Source organism: Ctenopharyngodon idella, chromosome 4 (genome assembly GCF_019924925.1).
Source record: "Ctenopharyngodon idella isolate HZGC_01 chromosome 4, HZGC01, whole genome shotgun sequence".
NCBI lineage: Eukaryota > Metazoa > Chordata > Actinopteri > Cypriniformes > Xenocyprididae > Ctenopharyngodon > Ctenopharyngodon idella.
In genome coordinates, this window is record NC_067223.1 from 21,837,768 (window position 1) to 21,857,365 (window position 19,598).

General features: G+C 41.2%; 1 protein-coding gene across 2 annotated transcripts in view; it reads right to left on the bottom strand.

The window, feature by feature from the left end:
• Positions 1-4,962: 4,962 nt before the first annotated feature.
• LOC127511060 (NACHT, LRR and PYD domains-containing protein 12-like) overlaps positions 4,963-19,598 on the bottom strand; it is a 79,686-nt gene continuing 65,050 nt past the window's right edge. Inside the window, exons 7-9 of one of the 2 annotated variants that reach the window (XM_051891427.1) lie at positions 17,782-17,955; positions 8,171-8,217; positions 4,963-6,474 (exon numbers count right to left, since the gene is read on the bottom strand). In XM_051891427.1, coding sequence (XP_051747387.1) covers positions 5,936-6,474; positions 8,171-8,217; positions 17,782-17,955 — 760 coding nt within the window. In that variant the 3' untranslated portion in view covers positions 4,963-5,935. The remainder of the gene's footprint in view (positions 6,475-8,170; positions 8,218-17,781; positions 17,956-19,598) is intronic. The other variant, XM_051891426.1, reaches the window with a different exon arrangement.

Below are 19,598 nucleotides of genomic sequence, written 5' to 3' on the forward strand. Positions count from 1 at the left end.
AACTTCTACTAAGAAATAGAAGTCTTAAGCTAAGAGAAAGGACAGGGTTGACCTCGTTGCTATGGATGATGTCAACACACTTACTAACTATGCACACAGTGATTGGATGATGGGGGAGGGGTCTCTGTCAGTGATTTAATCGTAGAAATATTGTAGAATGAGCTATCATGTTGCCATATTCACATAAAGGTTTTAAAATAAAAATGTTGTCATATTCAAATAAAGATTTTAAAATAAAAATGTTGCCATATTCAATTAAAGGTTTTAAAATGTAGGCTAATTGTCACTAATTATGTCACTAGTATATGTCACTAGTCACTAGTATATGTTCAGCTAATTGTCCACCTATTACATGTTTGCATCTCGAGAGATTGCAGAATTCAAGTGACAAATTATGTTTTATAAACAAAGTTTTGGGGGAGCACATTCAAACGATCTATCTAATCAGCTTGAGTGAAGGTATATATACACAGACGAGAGCCGACTCACATAGTTACCTTGACAGTTTTCTGCATCCCTCCGCCAACCCGTTCCTCACTCTCATCTGGCTTTGGATACGAGGAGAACTCTGAATTTGGGCAAAATTCCAAGCTCGGAGCCCTCGATCCCCTTGGACAGCACACCAAATACGCTTATATATATATATATATATATATATATAATATTTACTGTATTTGATCATTTGTAAGTGTGAACTAGTGAAAACAACTGCCACAGGTAATCAGGCATTATTTATTTATTTATTTGTTTGTTTATTAAAGATTTATTTTTGGTGTTTTATCGTAGATTCAAATCTATAAATCAAATTATGTACTGCATTTATGAAGAAAAGGTTATAATTATAAATCACTAAAAAGATATATATATATATATATATAATACACACACACACACAGAGCAAAACGTAATACACTCCTGGAGCTGTGGCACCCGAGGAGCAATTGGGGGTTAGGTGCCTTGCTCAAGGGCACCTAAGTCATTTCCTGCCGGTGCTGAAAAACTATCTTATGTCATTTACTTATCTAGCATCTGAATTTAAGAATTTTTAGATATTTAGACTTGAAAAAAGAGAATAATATTAAATAAGGAAAGCTTTTTTTGCAGTGTGTCTTTGCAGTTTTATTATCGAGCTGGCATGGCAGGCAGTTAGCATTTAGGCAGTTCATTTTTGGAAGAATGATGACAGGGCTGGATTGACATCCTTCCTCTTATGTGGCAATCCCTTCAATGTTTGCGTTTTATGCAAACTCAGCACAAGACATGACTCAGAAGCCGTTGTGAAGTCCTCCATAGACAGAGAATGTAATCCCAAGGAGACTGCAGCGACAAATTCGGGTTCCTCAATGTGCTCAACCATTACTGATAAAGGGCATTCTCGATACACAATCCGCAGCCTGGTTTTGAGCTCCAGGGCAGTACACAATGTCATAAGAAAAAAACCGCAACCGGGCTAACCAAAGCGCTACTCTCATTCCAGCACATTTAATTTCTTTCATAACCAGCAACGTGGTCACCTTAATTTATATATCACTTTTTACAATGCAGATTGTGTCAAAGCAGCTTTACAGTGATAACTGGCAAATAATTTTGGCTGCTCAGCAGCTCTAGAAGAAAATGGTGTCATTGTCCAGCTTAAGTAAATTCAGTATTGATTCATTCAGTTGTAAAAATCAATAGTTATTAATTTAGTTAATTTATCTATATCAGCACTGGAGAAAACAGTGATGTCATCGTCCAGCTAAGTTCAGTTCACATACAACAATGTCAATGCAGGCAGATCAAAAACATTGTTGTTAATGCTTTATGGTCTATTCGTAGCATAAAGTCGACATTTCTCTACAGCAAACATGCAGGCTAAGGCCTCTTTATCCACTGTGGAGTATTTTCTTTCAGCCTCAGTGAGCATACGCGACTTCTGAAAGACTGTGTTGTATTTTGTCAAGTTCAGTCTGTGAGGCGGCGTAAACTAGTGTCATCTAAATAGTACGTTCTTCGGCACCTTCTCCATAATTTTTTGGAAATCTGAGGGTGCCAAAGCTAATCCATAGGGAACATGACAGAACCTAAAGAGAACTTCATGCGTAAAGAAGGCACTCAGGTCATGACTGTCAACGTAGCGAAAGTTGATGATAGATGCATACTATAGTAGGTGCTAAATTTTTCCTCCTTATATTGGGGCATCGATTTGCTCAATCATACCTTGGTTCAGCAGGGATTGTAACTCCTCTGAGGAGCTACTTAGCGCACTGAATAGGTAAGTTGACACAGTTTTTGTTGAACTGGTGCCGCATCATTGTGAGCTTTTGCTTTGTGCATGAAGCCCTTCACGCACCCCACTGACTCAGCATGAGCAACACTGTAGACTGAAGCAGAAGCAGCAGAAACAATAACAGTACAGTCATGGTTAACAGTACATTTCTGTGCTCTGAGCACATCCATGCCTGATAAGGCAGACCCACTTTTGATAATGTAGAGGGGAACAGTAGCAGTAACTCCATTTTTCGACACATTATCATCCTAAATCTGGAATGTGTCCTCTTATTTACACTGTAAAAATTTACTGTGATTTTAACTGTAAAAGACTGTAAAAATGCTACGGTGACAAACAGTTAATTGGTTTACAGAAAGTTTCCGTATTATTTATGGTGAATAACTGTAATAGATCTAACGGTACATTTAATGTAATTTTACGGTAAAATACAGTTAAATTTACAGTTTTTGTAAGTGAAAAATGTCATTGTATAATTTACAGTGAAAAAACGTAAATTGACATTCCCACAGTTTCCTGCAAGACACTTCACATTTGATGTATTTTCGTTGAAATAACTGTTTCTTAGTTTTTCTTAGGTTTTTCTACAAACCCGATTCCAAAAAAGTTGGGACACTGCACAAATAGTGAATAAAAAAGGAATGCAATAATTTACAAGTCTCATAAACTTATATTTTATTCACAATAGAATATAGATAACATATCAAATGTTGAAAATGAGACATTTTGAAATGTCATGCCAAACATTGGCTCATTTTGGATTTCATGAGAGCTACACATTCCAAAAAAGTTGGGAAAGGTAGCAATAAGAGGCCAGAAAAGTTAAATGTACATATAAGGAACAGCTGGAGGACCAATTTGCAACTTATTAGGTCAACTGGCAAAATGATTGGGTATAAAAAGAGCCTCTCAGAGTGGCAGTGTCTCTCAGAAGTCAAGATGGGCAGAATCTGGAACAATCTCTGTGCGTAAGGGTCAAGGCCGGAAAACCATACTGGATGCCCGTGATCTTCGGGCCCTTAGACGGCACTGCATCACATACAGGAATGCTACTGTAATGGAAATCACAACATGGGCTCAGGAATACTTCCAGAAAACATTGTCGGTGAACACAATCCACCGTGCCATTCGCTGTTGCCGGCTAAAACTCTGTTGGTCAAAAAAGAAGCCATATCTAAACATGATCCAGAAGCGCAGGCGTTTTCTCATTTAAAATGGACTGTGGCAAAGTGGAAAACTGTTCTGTGGTCAGACGAATCAAAATTTGAAGTTCTTTTTGGAAAACTGGGACGCCATGTCATCCGGACTAAAGAGGACAAGGACAACCCAAGTTGTTATCAGCGCTCAGTTCAGAAGCCTGCATCTCTGATGGTATGGGGTTGCATGAGTGTGTGTGGCATGGGCAGCTTACACATCTGGAAAGGCACCATCAATGCTGAAAGGTATATCCAAGTTCTAGAACAACATATGCTCCCATCCATACGTCGTCTCTTTCAGGGAAGACCTTGCATTTTCCAACATGACAATGCCAGACCACATACTGCATCAATTACAACATCATGGCTGCGTAGAAGAAGGATCCGGGTACTGAAATGGCCAGCCTGCAGTCCAGATCTTTCACCCATAGAAAACATTTGGCGCATCATAAAGAGGAAGATGCGACAAAGAAGATCTAAGACAGTTGAGCAACTAGAAGCCTGTATTGGACAAGAATGGGACAACATTCCTATTCCTAATCTTGAGCAACTTGTCTCCTCAGTCCCCAGACGTTTGCAGACTGTTATAAAAAGAAGAGGGGATGCCACACAGTGGTAAACATGGGCTCGTCCCAACTTTTTTAAGATGTGTTGATGCCATGAAACTAAAAATCAACTTATTTTTCCCTTAAAATGATACATTTTCTCAGTTTAAACATTTGATATATCATCTATGTTGTATTCTGAATAAAATATTGAAATTTGAAACTTCCACATCATTGCATTCTGTTTTTATTCACAATTTGTACAGTGTCCCAACTTTTTTGGAATCAGGTTTGTAATTGGTTATGTACATTAGGGTTTTATGTTACATCTAATGTTGTTAAATTAATGTTTATTGCATTTTTAAAATTTCATGTGTTTTACTATGATGGTGTTTAGTGTTTGTGTGAATGACACTGTGTGCACCTTCTATATTGTATATCTTCTATGTTGTAGCATGTTGTAAAACAATTTGTTTGGATTAATTGTTATAAGGCTTGTTCGAGATGCATCAAAGTACAGCGAGACCCATTGGAGAGCAGACTACTCTTTATGCTTTTGAATCGCTCTTGCTGTATTTTGATGTCATACACCAATTGGTCTGCACAGCACCAATGCATCTTGAACAAGCCTATAGTCTGCTTTGGTTGATCATGTGATATGTGAATCCTTAAATTAAGATGGCTCCTGAACTAAGCATTATAAGTTTGACTTTGATAAAGATCACATGTGACCAAAATGTTTGCTCAGTTTTTTTAGTAAAGCATTGATTTTATCTTGCACTTGATGACTTCTTTTGTAGAGTGTGTGGACTTGAAGTGTTTCACTAAATTCCCCATTGATTGGGAATGTGTTTTTGGGATGAAAAATTTTGAAACTGTTCAAAAATGATGTGCTTTAAACTTTGTATTGGGTGGTAAACAAAACGATTAATGGGATGTTTTTATTCAACTTTATTCATATACATTTGAAGAAAGATTTCCACACACATGCAATACTTTCACATACAACTTTAAATCTTTAAACTGATGCAGATCATTAAAAACAAAAACGTAGTATTCTAGCATTGTTAATGTGGCCGGAAGTTGACATGTTCAGTTCATTTAGTTGTCATGGCCACAAGATATTAATTTGTGGGAACATCATATTAACTTATGCGAATGTGATAAGTTGAACAACATCTATTTCTCATGGCCACTAGTTAAAGGGTTAGTTCACCCAAAAATGAAAATTCTCTCATTAATTACTTACCCATATAATTTCCACACCTATAAGACCTTTGTTCATCTTCAGAACACAAATTAAGATATTTTTGATGAAATCCGAGAGGTATATGACTATATAGACTCAATTTAACCACCACTTTCAAGGTCCAGAAAGGTACTAAATATTGTTAAAATATTGAAGTGACTGCAGTGGTTCAACCTTAATGTTATGAAGCAATGACAATACTTTGAAAGAAAGAGAATACCTGAAAGCACTGCATTGTTTACTGTGTGATCAGTGTAGAAGACTGAATTGATTCATCAACACAGCACTCAAGAGGATACTGCAAATCATTTTGAGGTAATAAAATGTCAAATAAATATTTTGTGTTCAATTATTTACTTATCTGGCAAGTGGCCGCAAAATAAGGTAATTAAAAATTAGGTAGTACTTAAAAATAAGGTAATTAAAAAAAAGTGTGGTCTTGTATCACCCTGCAGAGGTTTATTTTGCATACTAAACTGCTGACTGTACACTATCCCTCAGCCTTGCCGTGCCCCCAAGTTTGGGAACCACTGTATTAAATATAAGTGTTCATTGTCTTTCTGCGCCTAGCCTCTTATCTTGGATTATCTAGTGAATCCGTCCTGTGACAGTCACTGATTTATCATGCAGCTCAAAGTATTATGGGTAGAATCTCTCTACAGTCTATTCTGATTCATCAACACAGTTTCACTAATGATCCAGAACTAACCCTAAACCCAGGATAGAGCGGTTGAGTGAATGTGGTCTGGACTGTGTGGATGAGGCTCATTGAGTCTCTGAAGACGCTGTAGAAGGACAGAATTCCTGCATTGTGATCCACATACACTCCTATTTTATTATATATAAGGCTAATGGGCTTTAGAGGGATTTTAGTCTTTATGTTATTGTGCCTGAATGTGTAATGTAAGTCAGAGCAGTTCAAACTCCAGGACTGATCATTACATCCAAACTTACACTCATTACCCCGTCCCTTCCTGCTGATGCTCTTATATGACACTGATACATCCACATCCTCACTCAACTCAATGTCAGTCTCCCAGTAACAGCGTCCACACACACTCTCTCTACACAACACCTGAGGAAAACAATCAAATCTGTCTGGATGATCAGGATACGACCGAAAGGCTATGAGAGTGTCAGTGATCTGCCTGTTCTTCTTAGACAGATGGAGGCGTTTATGTGTTGTGTTCAGATCCAGAGTGAACTGATGAGAATCTGATGGAGAGAAAACATATCAGGGGTGTATTACAGAAACTTTCTATCTTAACCCTGTTGAAAAACAGCATATGCTGGTTAGGTATGTTTTGAAGCATGGCAGCTGGTCCTTAGCTGGTCATGAGCTGGTTTAAGCTGGTCAAGTGCTGGTCCTAAGCAACTAGCTCCAGCTCAGGACAAGCTGAAACCAGCTCATGACCAACTAAGGACCAGCATTAACCAGCTGCCATGCTTCAAAACATACCTAACCAGCATATGCTCGGGGTTTTCTTCAATGGGGAAGTCTTAAATTCAGATCTTACAAGTTAATTTAGGAATTTTCACAAATTTGTATTACAGAAACAAATCTTAACTTCATTTAGTATTCTTATCCTATCTAACTAAATCTCATCTTATCTGTAGTTAGGAAATATTGAGTACTGTACTCAGTTCTGTTACCAAGCAACCAACTATAATAATGCACTTAAAGGATTAGTTCACTTTCAAATGAAAATTACCCCAAGCTTTACTCGCCCTCAAGCCATCCTAGGTGTATATGACTTTGTTCTTTCTGATGAGGACAATCTGAGAAATATTAATAAATATCCTGATGCATCCGAGCTTTATAATGGCAGCATGCATTACCAAACGAGTATGAGCTGAAGAAAGTGTCTCCATCCATATCCATTCATCATAAACATATGCCACACAGCTTCAGGGGGTTAATAAAGGCCTTCTGAAGCGAAGCGATGCGTTTGTGTAAAAAAAATATATCCATATTTAACAAGTTATGAAATCAAATATCCAGTTTCCACCAGACTGCCTTCCCTATTCAACTTACGTAACTGACGTGATGCCGATGCTGTTTTTTCCATAATCTGAAGTCAAATCAAGTCACCTTTATTTATATAGTTTTACAGTGATAACTGGTATATAATTTTGGCTGCACAGCAGCTCTTAAAGAAAACAGTGTCAATGCAGGCAGATCAAAGCACTGTTGTATATCAAATGTCAAGAATAAGAAGGGCGGTTTGGCAAACGCATCATTACGCTTCAGTAGGCCTTTATTAACCCCCTGGAGCTGTGTGGGATACATTTATGATGGATGGATGGATGGATATGGATGGAGACAGCTCATACTCGTTTGGTAATGCATACTGCCATCATAAAGCTCGGCTGCATCAGGATATTTAATAATATTTCTCAGTTTGTCTTCATCAGAAAGAACAAAGTCATATACACCTAGGATGGCTTGAGGGTGAGTAAAGCTTGGGCTAATTTTCATTTGAAAGTGAACTAATCCTTTAAGAAATGTGTGGTTGTCCTAAAGTTAAAACAGTTTTTAGGATTTTTTTGTCAAGTTAGAATGTTTCTGTAAAACCCTTTTCCTATCCGTAGCTAAGATTATGCACTTAAATGTGATTCTGTAATAGTTTTGTTCTAAATGAGGTTCTGACTTAAATCGCCATGATTACCAAACAGATAAGATAGGATTCTAAGATTAAGATCTTTCTGTAATACAGAATCAGGAATTATGAATCTGTCTGCTCTTTTAATGTATCTGAACTCTTCATGTTCAATATATCAGCAGTGTCTCAGTACAGTTTACCAGATATAAATCTGAGTGTGAGAGTGTGTGTGTTGAGTGTGTTTTGTGTGTTTGTTGAGTGTGTAATTGTGTCTGAGTGAGAGAGTATGTGTGTGCATGTATACGTACATTTGCGCAGTCCTGCTGTAATCCTGATCTCTCCTCCATGATCCACACTAGAAAACACACAGTGTCACAGTTAATCAGTAAACAGTTACAATTTACAAGGAGGTGTAAGTGTGAGTAAGTTTGTGTGACTAAATTGTAGTTTTGCTTTCTTTCCAGTGATGGACGAGCCCTTTCTCTCTGCTCGATGGCGGTACTCTTCTGTGTGAGTTTTCAACACTTGGGGGTGCACGTGTGTTTGGTGTGGTTTTTTAGAGGTTAGGAGAGCTAGGTCCCCAGCCCTGGAGTAGAGGCAGAATTATGATTTTTATATTTGCATGTTATTTGATGGTTTTATTTATTGTTTTTTTTTTTTTTAAGTTTTTTGTACTTCATCTCTGTTTCATGACCTGAGCCGTAACCAAACCTGTGTGCCTTGGTGATTTTTGTAAAGAACGATAATCCTGTTAGACTAGCCCTGGGGTGGCGTAGTTGGTTGTCTTTTGAGGTATAGTTTCTCAAGTCTACCCTGTGGGGGTTGTTTATCTGCATGAGTAAATCTCTCCCTGGTTAAAGTTTTCAAAAATGTTCTTGCCGTGATTTCCTGGGAGTAACACTTTTGCTGTGTTCGAAATCGCCCCCTATACCCTCATTCATTATTCCCTACATTACTCCACTAATATAGTCTACTGAAGAAGTAAATGAAAATGAGTGAGTGAATTTGGACACTGAGTGAAATAAATAAATAAACAAGACATGACAAGACAGAGTGCCCAGGAAGGGCTGCTGCTTTTGCATAGTATGTGCTTGCTGTTTAACATTTTAGCAAACTGGCAGTCCCAATAGTAAGATGAAAAGATTTATCTTGAACTCAGTCATGGAAACCAGCATAAATCATAATTAAACAATTAATAATCAATTAAAAAGGAATTTATACCTGTATGGATATCACTCTGTAGCCACATTGGATCATGTTTGGAAACGGTTTGGAAAATGTATGCAGGCGCCATCTTCATGCGAGACACGAGAATTCACTCAACACACGACTCTCACAGTGCATTATGAGTATTTTTTAGCCGTTGAGTGTACATCAGTTGTAAACTCATTATTGCGGTGCATTGTGGGATTGAATGAGTGCACTCAGTAACGTCCACTATGGTTTCGGACACAACTACAAATAGTGCCCTATTTAAAGGTATAGGGGGCGATTTCAGATAGCCTTTGCCACACATACACTAGATGACATCATCAGCTCTTCAGCTCTTCGTTAATTCTAACCTATGCTGGAACTTTGCATGGCTAATGAGCTGTCATTCCGGATTCAAACGGAAATTACCAAATCTGCTGCAAACAGGTAAGCTGAGGTAATTTCTGAGTTTTAAAATTTGTGAAAATTATTTATTGGAACGTGAATTAATTAATTGGAATTAAATTACAGCCATTTTATTGGTTAATCTGATTATGAGTGTATTACTTTCTGCTGAACTAGCCATTTCAGACAGTCTGATTTTTTAGGTTGACATGGGCATTTTTTGGGCAAGTGTATTCATGTAGAGGTTTTCATAGGCCAATGTGAATAAATCTAGATTTAAATTCAAAGATTCAAGATAGTCTATGCATGACCTTATGTTTTATTCTCATCCAAAATGAGGCGATGTGAGCATTATGGAACACCAAACACTCATTCATTTTTCCATTGCATGTTCTTTTATATGAAAATAAACAATGAACAACACACCCAAAGTACTTGTTATTTATTTCCATTCGAAATATGTGTGTATCAATCATTTTTACTTAAATTACAAACATGACATCAATCACATAACCCAGAGAGATCGCAATGTCAGACACTTTGGGAATATTCACACGTAACTTATACACATAAAACGTCTCGGGTTACGTCTGTAACCCTGGTTCCCTGAATAGGGAATGAGATGCTGCGTCAAGATGCGGTGGGAATGCCTCTGCATAATTGTGTCGTGAAGCACAGACTGACGAATAGGAATCTCGCTAGAGAGGCCAATCTACGTCGAGTGTAACTAAAACGAGCCAATGCACATTGGCACGCAATCATATGCAGCAGCTGCTCGCCTCGCAGCGCAGGTATATAATGAGCAGCAGGTGCGTTGCATCTTCAGGTTTTCGCTGAGGAGCCGAACCGGATAGGCGGCAGCATCAGCGGGGAACAGGGACTGTGGCGACGGGACATATGTCTCCGTTCCCTCCTTCAGGGAATGAGGGTTACCTTTGTAACCGAGACGTTCCCATTCAGTCGGTCACGTTCGACGTACGTCGGACAGACCGACGAATAGGAATCCCTACCAAAGCCCCACAGGAGCTGCCCCCTTCCAGCGCTCTGTTGTAAGCCACCTGAACCCCCTTGCCTAAGGATGGTGGGACAGGGCTAACACAGAGAGTGTCGATCACTGCTGTTCCTCAAAATCCATTCAGTGAGACTATTGGATAACGCTGGGAAAGCGTACCCTTTCGCTGGGAAAGGAACGCTGCGGAACCACATCCTTCCCCGAAGGAGTTATGTGGAGAAGTACATATGGACTAACCCCGTAGGGTCTTCTCAAGGATACAACGGAGTATAGGCCTGGCGCCAGACGCTCCGCCACGTCAGCTGCCGAAGGGAGTTTGGAGGACTCAACAGGGTCTGCCTTGTAGGGACTCTCTGGAGAAAAAGCGCATGTAAGCACAGCAAGCCGACACTAAGCCGGGGCCTCTCGGTGCCTCTGACCTGAGGTGAGAACACGGGAGGAGACCGGCTTGACACGAAGGCTATAGAATCTAGCGAACGTATTAGGTGTCACCCAGCCCGCAGCTCTACAGATGTCTGTTAGCGAGGTGCCACGAGCCAGCGCCCAGGAGGATGCGACACCTCTTGTGGAGTAAGCATACAACCTGAGCGGGCAGGGCACGCCTTGAGCTTGGTAAGCCAAGGCGATGGCGTCCACTATCCAGTGGGCCATCCTCTGCTTGGAGACAGCCTTTCCCTTCTGCTGGCCTCTGTAACAGACAAAGAGCTGGTCTGAGGTCCTGAACCTTTGGGTTCTGTCAATGTACAGTCGCAAAGCGCGAACTGGATAGAGGAAAGCCAGGGCTGGGTCTGCCTCCTCTGGGGGCAGCGCTTGCAGGCTCACTACCTGGTTCCTGAAGGGAGTGGTAGGAACCTTGGGCACATAGCCAGGCCGGGGTCTCAGTACCACGTGGCTGTCACCCGGCCCGAACTCAAGGCATGATTCGTCGACCGAAAATGCCTGCAGGTCCCCTACCCTCTTGATGGAGACCAATGCAACCAGCAGCAAAGTCTTCATAGACAGAATCTTTAAGTCTGCTGGCTGCAAGGGCTCAAAGGGAGCATTCTGGAGTGCTCTTAGCACCAGAGCAAGGTCCCAAGAGGGTATGGAGGGGGGTTGAGGAGGATTTAACCGTCTCACCCCCCTAAGGAACCTGACGACCAGGTCGTGCTTACCAACATATTTGCCATCTATGTGGTCGTGGTATGTGGAAATAGCAGCGGCATGAACCTTAAGGGTGGAGGGGGACAGCCTACGCTCCAACCCTTGCTGCAAGAATGAAAGCACGACTCTGACCGAGCATCTTCGGGGGTCTTCCCGGCAAGAAGAGCACCACTCGATGAACAGGCTCCACTTCAAGGCGTAAGCACGTCTCGTAGACGGTGCACGTGCCGAAGTGATGGTGTTAAGTACCTCGGGGGGCAAGTCACCTAGAACCTTCGCGTCCCGTCCAGGGACCAGACATGGAGTTTCAGAGGTCTGGACACGGGTGCCAGAGAGTGCCCCGTCTCTGAGAAAGAAGGTCCTTCTTCAGAGGAATGGGCCAGGGAGGGGCTGTCGCGAGGAATGAGAGTTCTGGGAACTAGGTCCAGTTGGGCCAATAGGGCGCAACTAACAGGACCTGCTCCTTGTCCTCCCTGACTTTGCACAGGGTCTGTGCAAGTGGGCTCACTGGGGGAAACGCATATTTGCGAAGGCCCCGGGGCCAGCTGTGTGCCAGTGCATCTGTCCTGAGTGTTCCCTCAGTCAGGGAATAAAACAACTGGCAGTGGGAGGTTTCTGGTGAGGCAAACAGGTCTACCTAAGCCTCTCCAAGCTCTCTCCAGATCAGCTGGACCACCTGGGGGTGGAGTCGCCACTCTCTCTGCAGCGCAGCTCGTGAGAGCTCGTCGGTCGCACGGTTGAGCACACCGGGGACGTGAATGGCGCGAAGCGACCTCAGATGCTTCTGACTCCAGAGAAGGAGATGGCGGGCGAGTTGTGACATGCGACAGGAGCGCAGACCACCTTGACGATTGATGTACACAACGGTCGCAGTATTGTCCGTACGGACCAGTACATGCTTGCCCCATACCGGCCCTTTGAGGCGGCTCAGGGCAAGGTGTACTGCTAGCAACTTGAGGCAGTTGATGTGCCAATGCAGTTGGGGGCCCGTCCACACCCCTGAAACTGCATGCCCATTGTACGTGGCTCCCCAGCCGATGGCAGAGGCATCTGTGAATACCACAGCATGCCAGGACACCTGCTCTAGGGGCACTCCAGCCTGAAGAAACAAGGGGTCCAACCACGGGCTGAAGGCTTGGCGGCATTCCGGAGTGACTGCCACCCGGAAAGTGCCGTATTGCCACGCCCATCTCGGGACTCGGCCGTGAAGCCAGTGTTGAAGCGGTCTCATATGAAGCAAACCGAGTGGGGTTACTGCCGCTACGGCCGCCATATGCCCCAGGAGCCTCGGAAAAAATTTCCACATTTGAACGTATTCAAGCAGTTCAACACCGACTGAGCACGTTCCTCAGTGAGGCATGCTGTCTGTTCGACCGAATCCAACTCCACACCGAGAAAAGAGATCCTCTGCACAGGGTAGAGTTTGCTCTTTTCCCAGTTGACCTGAAGGCCCAACTGGCTGAGGTGTCTGAGCACCAAATCCCTGTGTTCGCACAACTGATCCTGCGACTGAGCTAGAATAAGCCAGTCGTCGAGATAGTTGAGGATGCGAACACTCTGTTCTCTCATGGGAACAAGGGCTCCCTCCACGACTTTCGTGAAGACGCGGGGAGACAGGGCCAGCCCGAAGGGTAGGACCTTGTACTGATATGCTCGACCCTCGAACGCAAAGCGCAGGAACGGCCTGTGTCGAGGTAAAATCGAAACATGAAAGTACGTTTCCTTCAGGTTGATCGCTGCAAACCAATCTCGGGGGCGGATGCACTCGAAAATGCGTTTCTACATGAGCATTTTGAACGGTAGCTTGTGGAGGTTCAGATTCAAAACTCGCAGGTCCAAGATTGGTCGTAACCCACCGCTTTTCTTGGGTACAATGAGGTAGGGACTATAGGACCCTGACCTCATATCGGCTGGAGGGACCGGCTCTATCGCGTCCTTCACCAGTAGGACCGCGATCTCCGCACGCAAGACATGGGCATCGACAGCCTTCACTGCAGTGAGGTGGACGCCCCTGAACTTGGGGGGACGCCGGGCGAACTGAATCGCATAGCCGAGCCCGATGGTCCGAATGAGCCAGCGAGACGGACTGGGGAGCACTAACCAGGCTCGCAGAGACCGTACGGCGAGCAGCTGCTGCATATGATTGCATGCCAATGTGCATTGGCTCGTTTTAGTTACACTCAAAGTAGATTGGCCTCTCTAGCGAGATTCCTATTCGTCGGTCTGTCTGACGTACGTCGAACGTGACCGACGAATGGGAACCAGGGTTACAGACGTAATGCAAGACGTACCCTTTCATGGGAACTCGAGCTGCGTTGAGACGTGGTGGGAACACATTAACCTCTACGCCATAGTTCCAAATGCCTGTGTGTATCAGGACGAAAGTACAGAAGAGCCCGGAGTCTAGATCCAGGTTATAAAACCTGACGAAGGTGTGAGGTGAAGACCACCCTGCTGCATTGCAAATATCTTGTAGGGAAACTCCAGAAATCAAAGCTTTAGAAGCAGCCATACTCCTAGTTGAATGAGCCCGGACAGCTAGAGGTGAAGGATGTCTGGTAGACTCATAAGCGAGTGAGAGAGCCTCAACAACCTACTTGCTCATTTTCTGCTAAGATGCAGGACTCCCTCTCCTGGGTGACCCGAAGCAAACAAACAATTGATCTGTTTTATGCCACAGGGCAGCTCTGTGGATATAAGCATCTAATGAGATTACGTTTTTATTGATCCGTGAAGGGTGGAGGACAGAAGGCAAGCAGCATGATAAATCCTACATTATTAGCAGGAACTAAAGGCATGTAACCCGGCCTTGGGTGAATAAAGGCTTTTACTATGCCTGGTGCAAATTCCAGACATGACGGAGAAACCGACAGGGCCTGTAAGTCTCCAATTCTCTTAAGAGATGAAATGGCCAACAGAAAAATTGTTTTAAAAGTGAGGAACTTTTCTAGGACTTCCTCCAAAGGTTCGAATAGTGCCAGGGTAATACCCTCCAATACAATGGCTAAATCCCAGGCCGGTGTTCTGGTGCGCTGAACAGGCCTCAGCCTCAAAGTGCCACGAAGAAATGTATGACCAACGGATTCCTCCTCAAATAAGTTCCATCAATAGGTGCATGATAAGCAGAAACAGCTGCTGCATACACTTTAGGTTGGAAAGAGATAATCCAGTGGAGAAACAAGTCTGAAGAAACTCTAATACTGAACCCAAAGTGCAGTTAACTGGGTCTAGATGACATTCTTTACACCAGGAAGAAAAAAAAGCCTCCACTTAATGGCACACAATCTCCAGCTCTGGACTGGAGAATGGTTTCTACCACCTCGGTGGAGAGACCGGAATCTACGAGTCCACTCAGGTGCAAGGCCCATAGCTTCCACAACTCTGGAAGAGGGTGCAATAACAAGCTTCCTGCTTATGACAGGAGATCCTGTCTGAACGGACTGCTCATCTCAAACAAGCCTACTGTTAGCAGTTTGCAGTGTGCTTTGTAAAGCATCTGAAATCAACATCTAAGATAAGTGAACAATCTTTTACTCCATATCTCTGTGTATATTGTATGGTTTGCTTATTAATTCATAAATGAGCAATAATAACGGTTTAAGCTAAGTGTTATATTTAATAGTCTTGTGGAGTGATTTACTAAGCATATAAGCTGCAGCATTTACACAATCGTGTTTATGCTGCAGCAAATGGTCTCTTGTATGTAATTGTGAGGATATGCCATCTAAGCTATGGATTTGAGGATAGGTTCAAGTGAAATATGCATTCACACTTTCAACAGGGTTACCATGTTTACCTGGATAACTCTAATGATGCATTCATTATTTCCAAAGGCAATGTTTCATTAGCTATGCTTAGTGTTTGCGGTTGATTTAAGCTTAAGTGTCAGAGCACAGTCCTGTCTTTCCTGTTGTCTCAAAAACTTTTCACTTGTCAATGTTGCATCAAAGGATTTTTTTCAAGCTTTATCAGCTTGAAATGTATATCTATTGTTAAGGAGAACACAGATTTTAGAGCTAAGCCATTTGGCAAGGTAGCACAGGCACACATAGTCATAGGCCACTAGAGTTAAGCCATTTGGGTAAGGTAGCATAGGCACACATAGTCAAGGGCCACTAGAATTAAGCCATTCGGCAAAGTAGTGTTCACTCACTCACTCACTGGTAAATCTCTGTACCTTCTTGTGCACACAATGTAAAATATCCACAAATTCCAGGGTACAGTTAAATCTCTGTAAACGGCCACTCATGTCTAAATAAACCTCTACAAACCTAATAAACGCAACAGGACTGCAACATTCAACTGATCATTTACATTGAGAAAAAGTTTTTAATATTTTGAAAATACATGATACATGAAATTACTCTTTTCATGCAGTGTCTGCAGCAGCAGCAGCAGCGTAGCAGACCTATTCCACCAAGACCAAATACATTAACATTTCCATATCCATTACCATACCTCTTTGAAAGCTGTATAGTATAGAAACTGTAAATTATATTTTTTGCCTAATTTTATGATAAAAATTACCCCTTTTCATCAGGCAGTATCCGTAGTAAGAGTGTAAGTGAATGAAAGTGCAAGATGTACAGTGTGTGCGTCAATAAACAGATGTGATTAACCTGTGTATGAAGTTCAGAAAGAAAAAAAATTATGATGTAGACACATTATTCTGTCATTGTGTTAGCCATTTATTAGTGTTAAAGGGGTCATATCATGAAAATCTGACTTTTCCCATGTTTAAGAGCTATAATCGGGTCTCTGGTGCATCTACCAGCACATGTGAAAAAGGACAACTCAGTAACTTTATTTTGGTAAGCCTTTCTCTACAAGCATGTGAAAAATTGAGCCGTTCGGATTTCGTTCCCCTTGTGACGTAGGAAGGGGATGTTATTATAATACTGCCGCCCACTGAATCTGTGTGTTTACACCCACGGCGCCGCCATTGTTTTTGCATGCGACGAGTTTAGCTACAACCCAGATCAAACACACTTGAATGTCTTCAGGATTACTAAAGCTACGTGAAGGAAGGTATTTGTGTCAGAGCAAAAGGACAGGACAGCAGCACTCAAGAACGACCATCCCTGAGCTCGCGCTGTGTCTCAGCTATATAAACATTATCACTGATCTGTTAACGGCTATGATAGTAAACATATGAGTCTACATAAACTTCTGTCATCTGAGCCACTAAGGACAGTGGTGTAATTTTATTTATGAAGGGAATGTGTCCAGATAAATTCATATACCAGTAATGTTATTTGTAAGTTATTAACACTAGAATGCTACACACGAGGGTCAGTAAAACACAGGATTTGCACAGAAGTTGATTCTCAAAGATGGATCGATACCAACTGATCCAATTTCATATATTTATTTTGTGATGTTTGCAAATTGTTTTTCTGAATGTGTTTAGTTAACATGTTGCTGGTAATATATTGTTAAATGTGGTTAAAGTTACCATTGTTTCTTACTGTATTCACAGAGATCAGAGCCATGTCATTATTTTCATTTTTAAACCGAAAACCCTTGCAGTCTGTATAATTCATAAACGCATCTTCATTCTTGCTGAGTCTCTCCAACAGTATGTAGCTTTAGCCACGTTAGCCGTGCAGTACGCTATCAAACTCATTCAGAATCAAATTTTAACAAACATCCACAAAATACATGCCATACCTATGTTATATGCTGCATCAATAACAGTTTGTAATGATCCATTTTGCGAGTTAAGAGAGAGGAGAAAGCAAATAAAATGTTATTTTGTAGGAACATCATGGAAATGGTTTCTGATTTATATCCTATTGTTTGTTATGTTTATTAGTTTGGTCAGTGTCTTTGTGGGTTTTGGTTCTTTTGCTAATGTAGGCTATCAGCACCTTTGAAATAACTGAAATTATTTTGCAAAGTTGTAAGGAACTGTAATGTAGTCAAGACCTGCCTGGAACTGCTTTAGCTTTGTGTTTACTGGAAATAATTGCACACCTTAGAATGTTTGTCAGCCAATCACAATGAAGCATTCAACATCCCTGTAGTATAACTTGAGCTAAAACTCTGTAAATTCTCAATAAGATCTTTTTTAAGTGAATGAAAAAAATGAAATGTAACTTTTAATAAGTTAAGTTTGTAATGCTGTTTTTGTAGTTGTTTAATCAAAACTTGTTATGCTCTACATACTTGAGGTTATCCAGTCTGTAGTCTGGATGGTTGAGTTTATCAGTGAGCAGCTTGACTCCTGAATCTCCTGGGTGATTGTAGCTCAGATCCAGCTCTCTCAGGTGTGAGGGGTTTGAACTCATAGCTAAAGACACATAACCACAGCCTTCCTCTGTCACCATACAGCCAGACAATCTACAAAGACATACAGCAACAGTCCACAACATTAGTTTGGCAAACGTTACTACCACACACTGACCTGTGCAGTTTGTATTTGCAGCCGTTTCAAATTGTTATTTGAACATTTTTACCTTTTTCAGCCTGTCCTTAGATATTATTTATTAACTGTTTAAAAAACTAAAAAGTAACCGGCAGCAAGTTCAAGTAATTACTCTGATATATTTTCAATTCAAAACAATGAAACTTGAAGAAAAACATTTACATTTAAATAAGAAACATTAACAGTTATACAAATAAGAGTGAATGTGTGTATATTTTAAAATTAATTATATGCAGTTAGTCAAATGCATTACTTTACAATGAATTCTAGTTGTTAATAATTTCTTCGTTTCCCTTAAATATCTTTTATTTTAGCAGAAAACCTCTGGGAGCTAATGACAATAAAACACCAGTGATACACCTTAATGCTTTTTAATTGATGAGATTTATAAACAATTCTAATTATAAAATTGGTAAAATTTCTGGCACGTTGCATTCTCAGATCCATGTTATGAGTGGCCCGAACTCACTTGCAGGAGTTCATGTGAAGTAGCATTTACTGCAGTGGAATCAAACTCGGTTCTTTAAGGGCCACTGCTCTGCAGAGTTTAGCTCCACCCTAATTAAACACATCTGATCCAGCTGTCCAGAATCAAACCATGCATGAAATAGATGCATTTTACAGCTTGTTTAGTAACTGTTGAAAGCCATTTCACAATTTCAATCTTTATACAGTCCATTCCTGTCCCCCCTCCGAAGACAATATTTTTCTCAGGCTTATGTGGTCCACAGGGATCATACTTCTGTATAAATATGGGAAAACAGGAGAAACGATTTGGTCACAGATGGCGAGAGCACATAATTGTTTTGCTTTATACTTAGTACGGTTGTAACGGTATGAGATTTCCACGGATAACCGATGATAACCATCTTAGCAAATATCACGGTTTCACGGTATCACAGTATACAGTATTAAACAATCAATTATTATTTTTATCATCAGTTAAAATGACCAATAAATTAATGAAAGTCTTTGTTTTGTCTATTCAGATTTCAATAATCAAAAACAATCAAGTAAATTTAATAAATGATTATGGATTAGATGAACAACTTTTATTTAATAATTTATTAAAATTCAGAAATTCTGGTTTGACTTGATTCTTCTGGCTTTTATTATTTAATACAAATATATTATCAAAAATTATGGTAATAAACGGAACATACCTGCATCTGAACAGATGGTGTTCTCCTTTTGCATGTAGGCCTACTTTGCATCTGCATTTTTTTGCAAACTGGATATCTACACTCGAGGACAACCCCGCGTTTGTTTTTCTATATCCAAAGTATTCCCATACTGCAAATTGTAACTTATCTTTCAACGAGGTATAGAGATTAGAGATTGCAACTTCTGTCTCTGACATTGTCTGCTGTATCTGTGTGGGTGGAGCAAGTTAAGAGTGTAGTGAAGTGGAAAGTTGTCTATGCGCAAGTGAGATTGCTTTCAGTGTGCTTTCAGTACAATAACAGCCCCATTTGCTGTGTTATTGCACTTAAGTGCTGTGCTGTCCAACATTATTTTCGATTTCAGCCATTCACAGACTATTGGCTTTTAGTGTGCC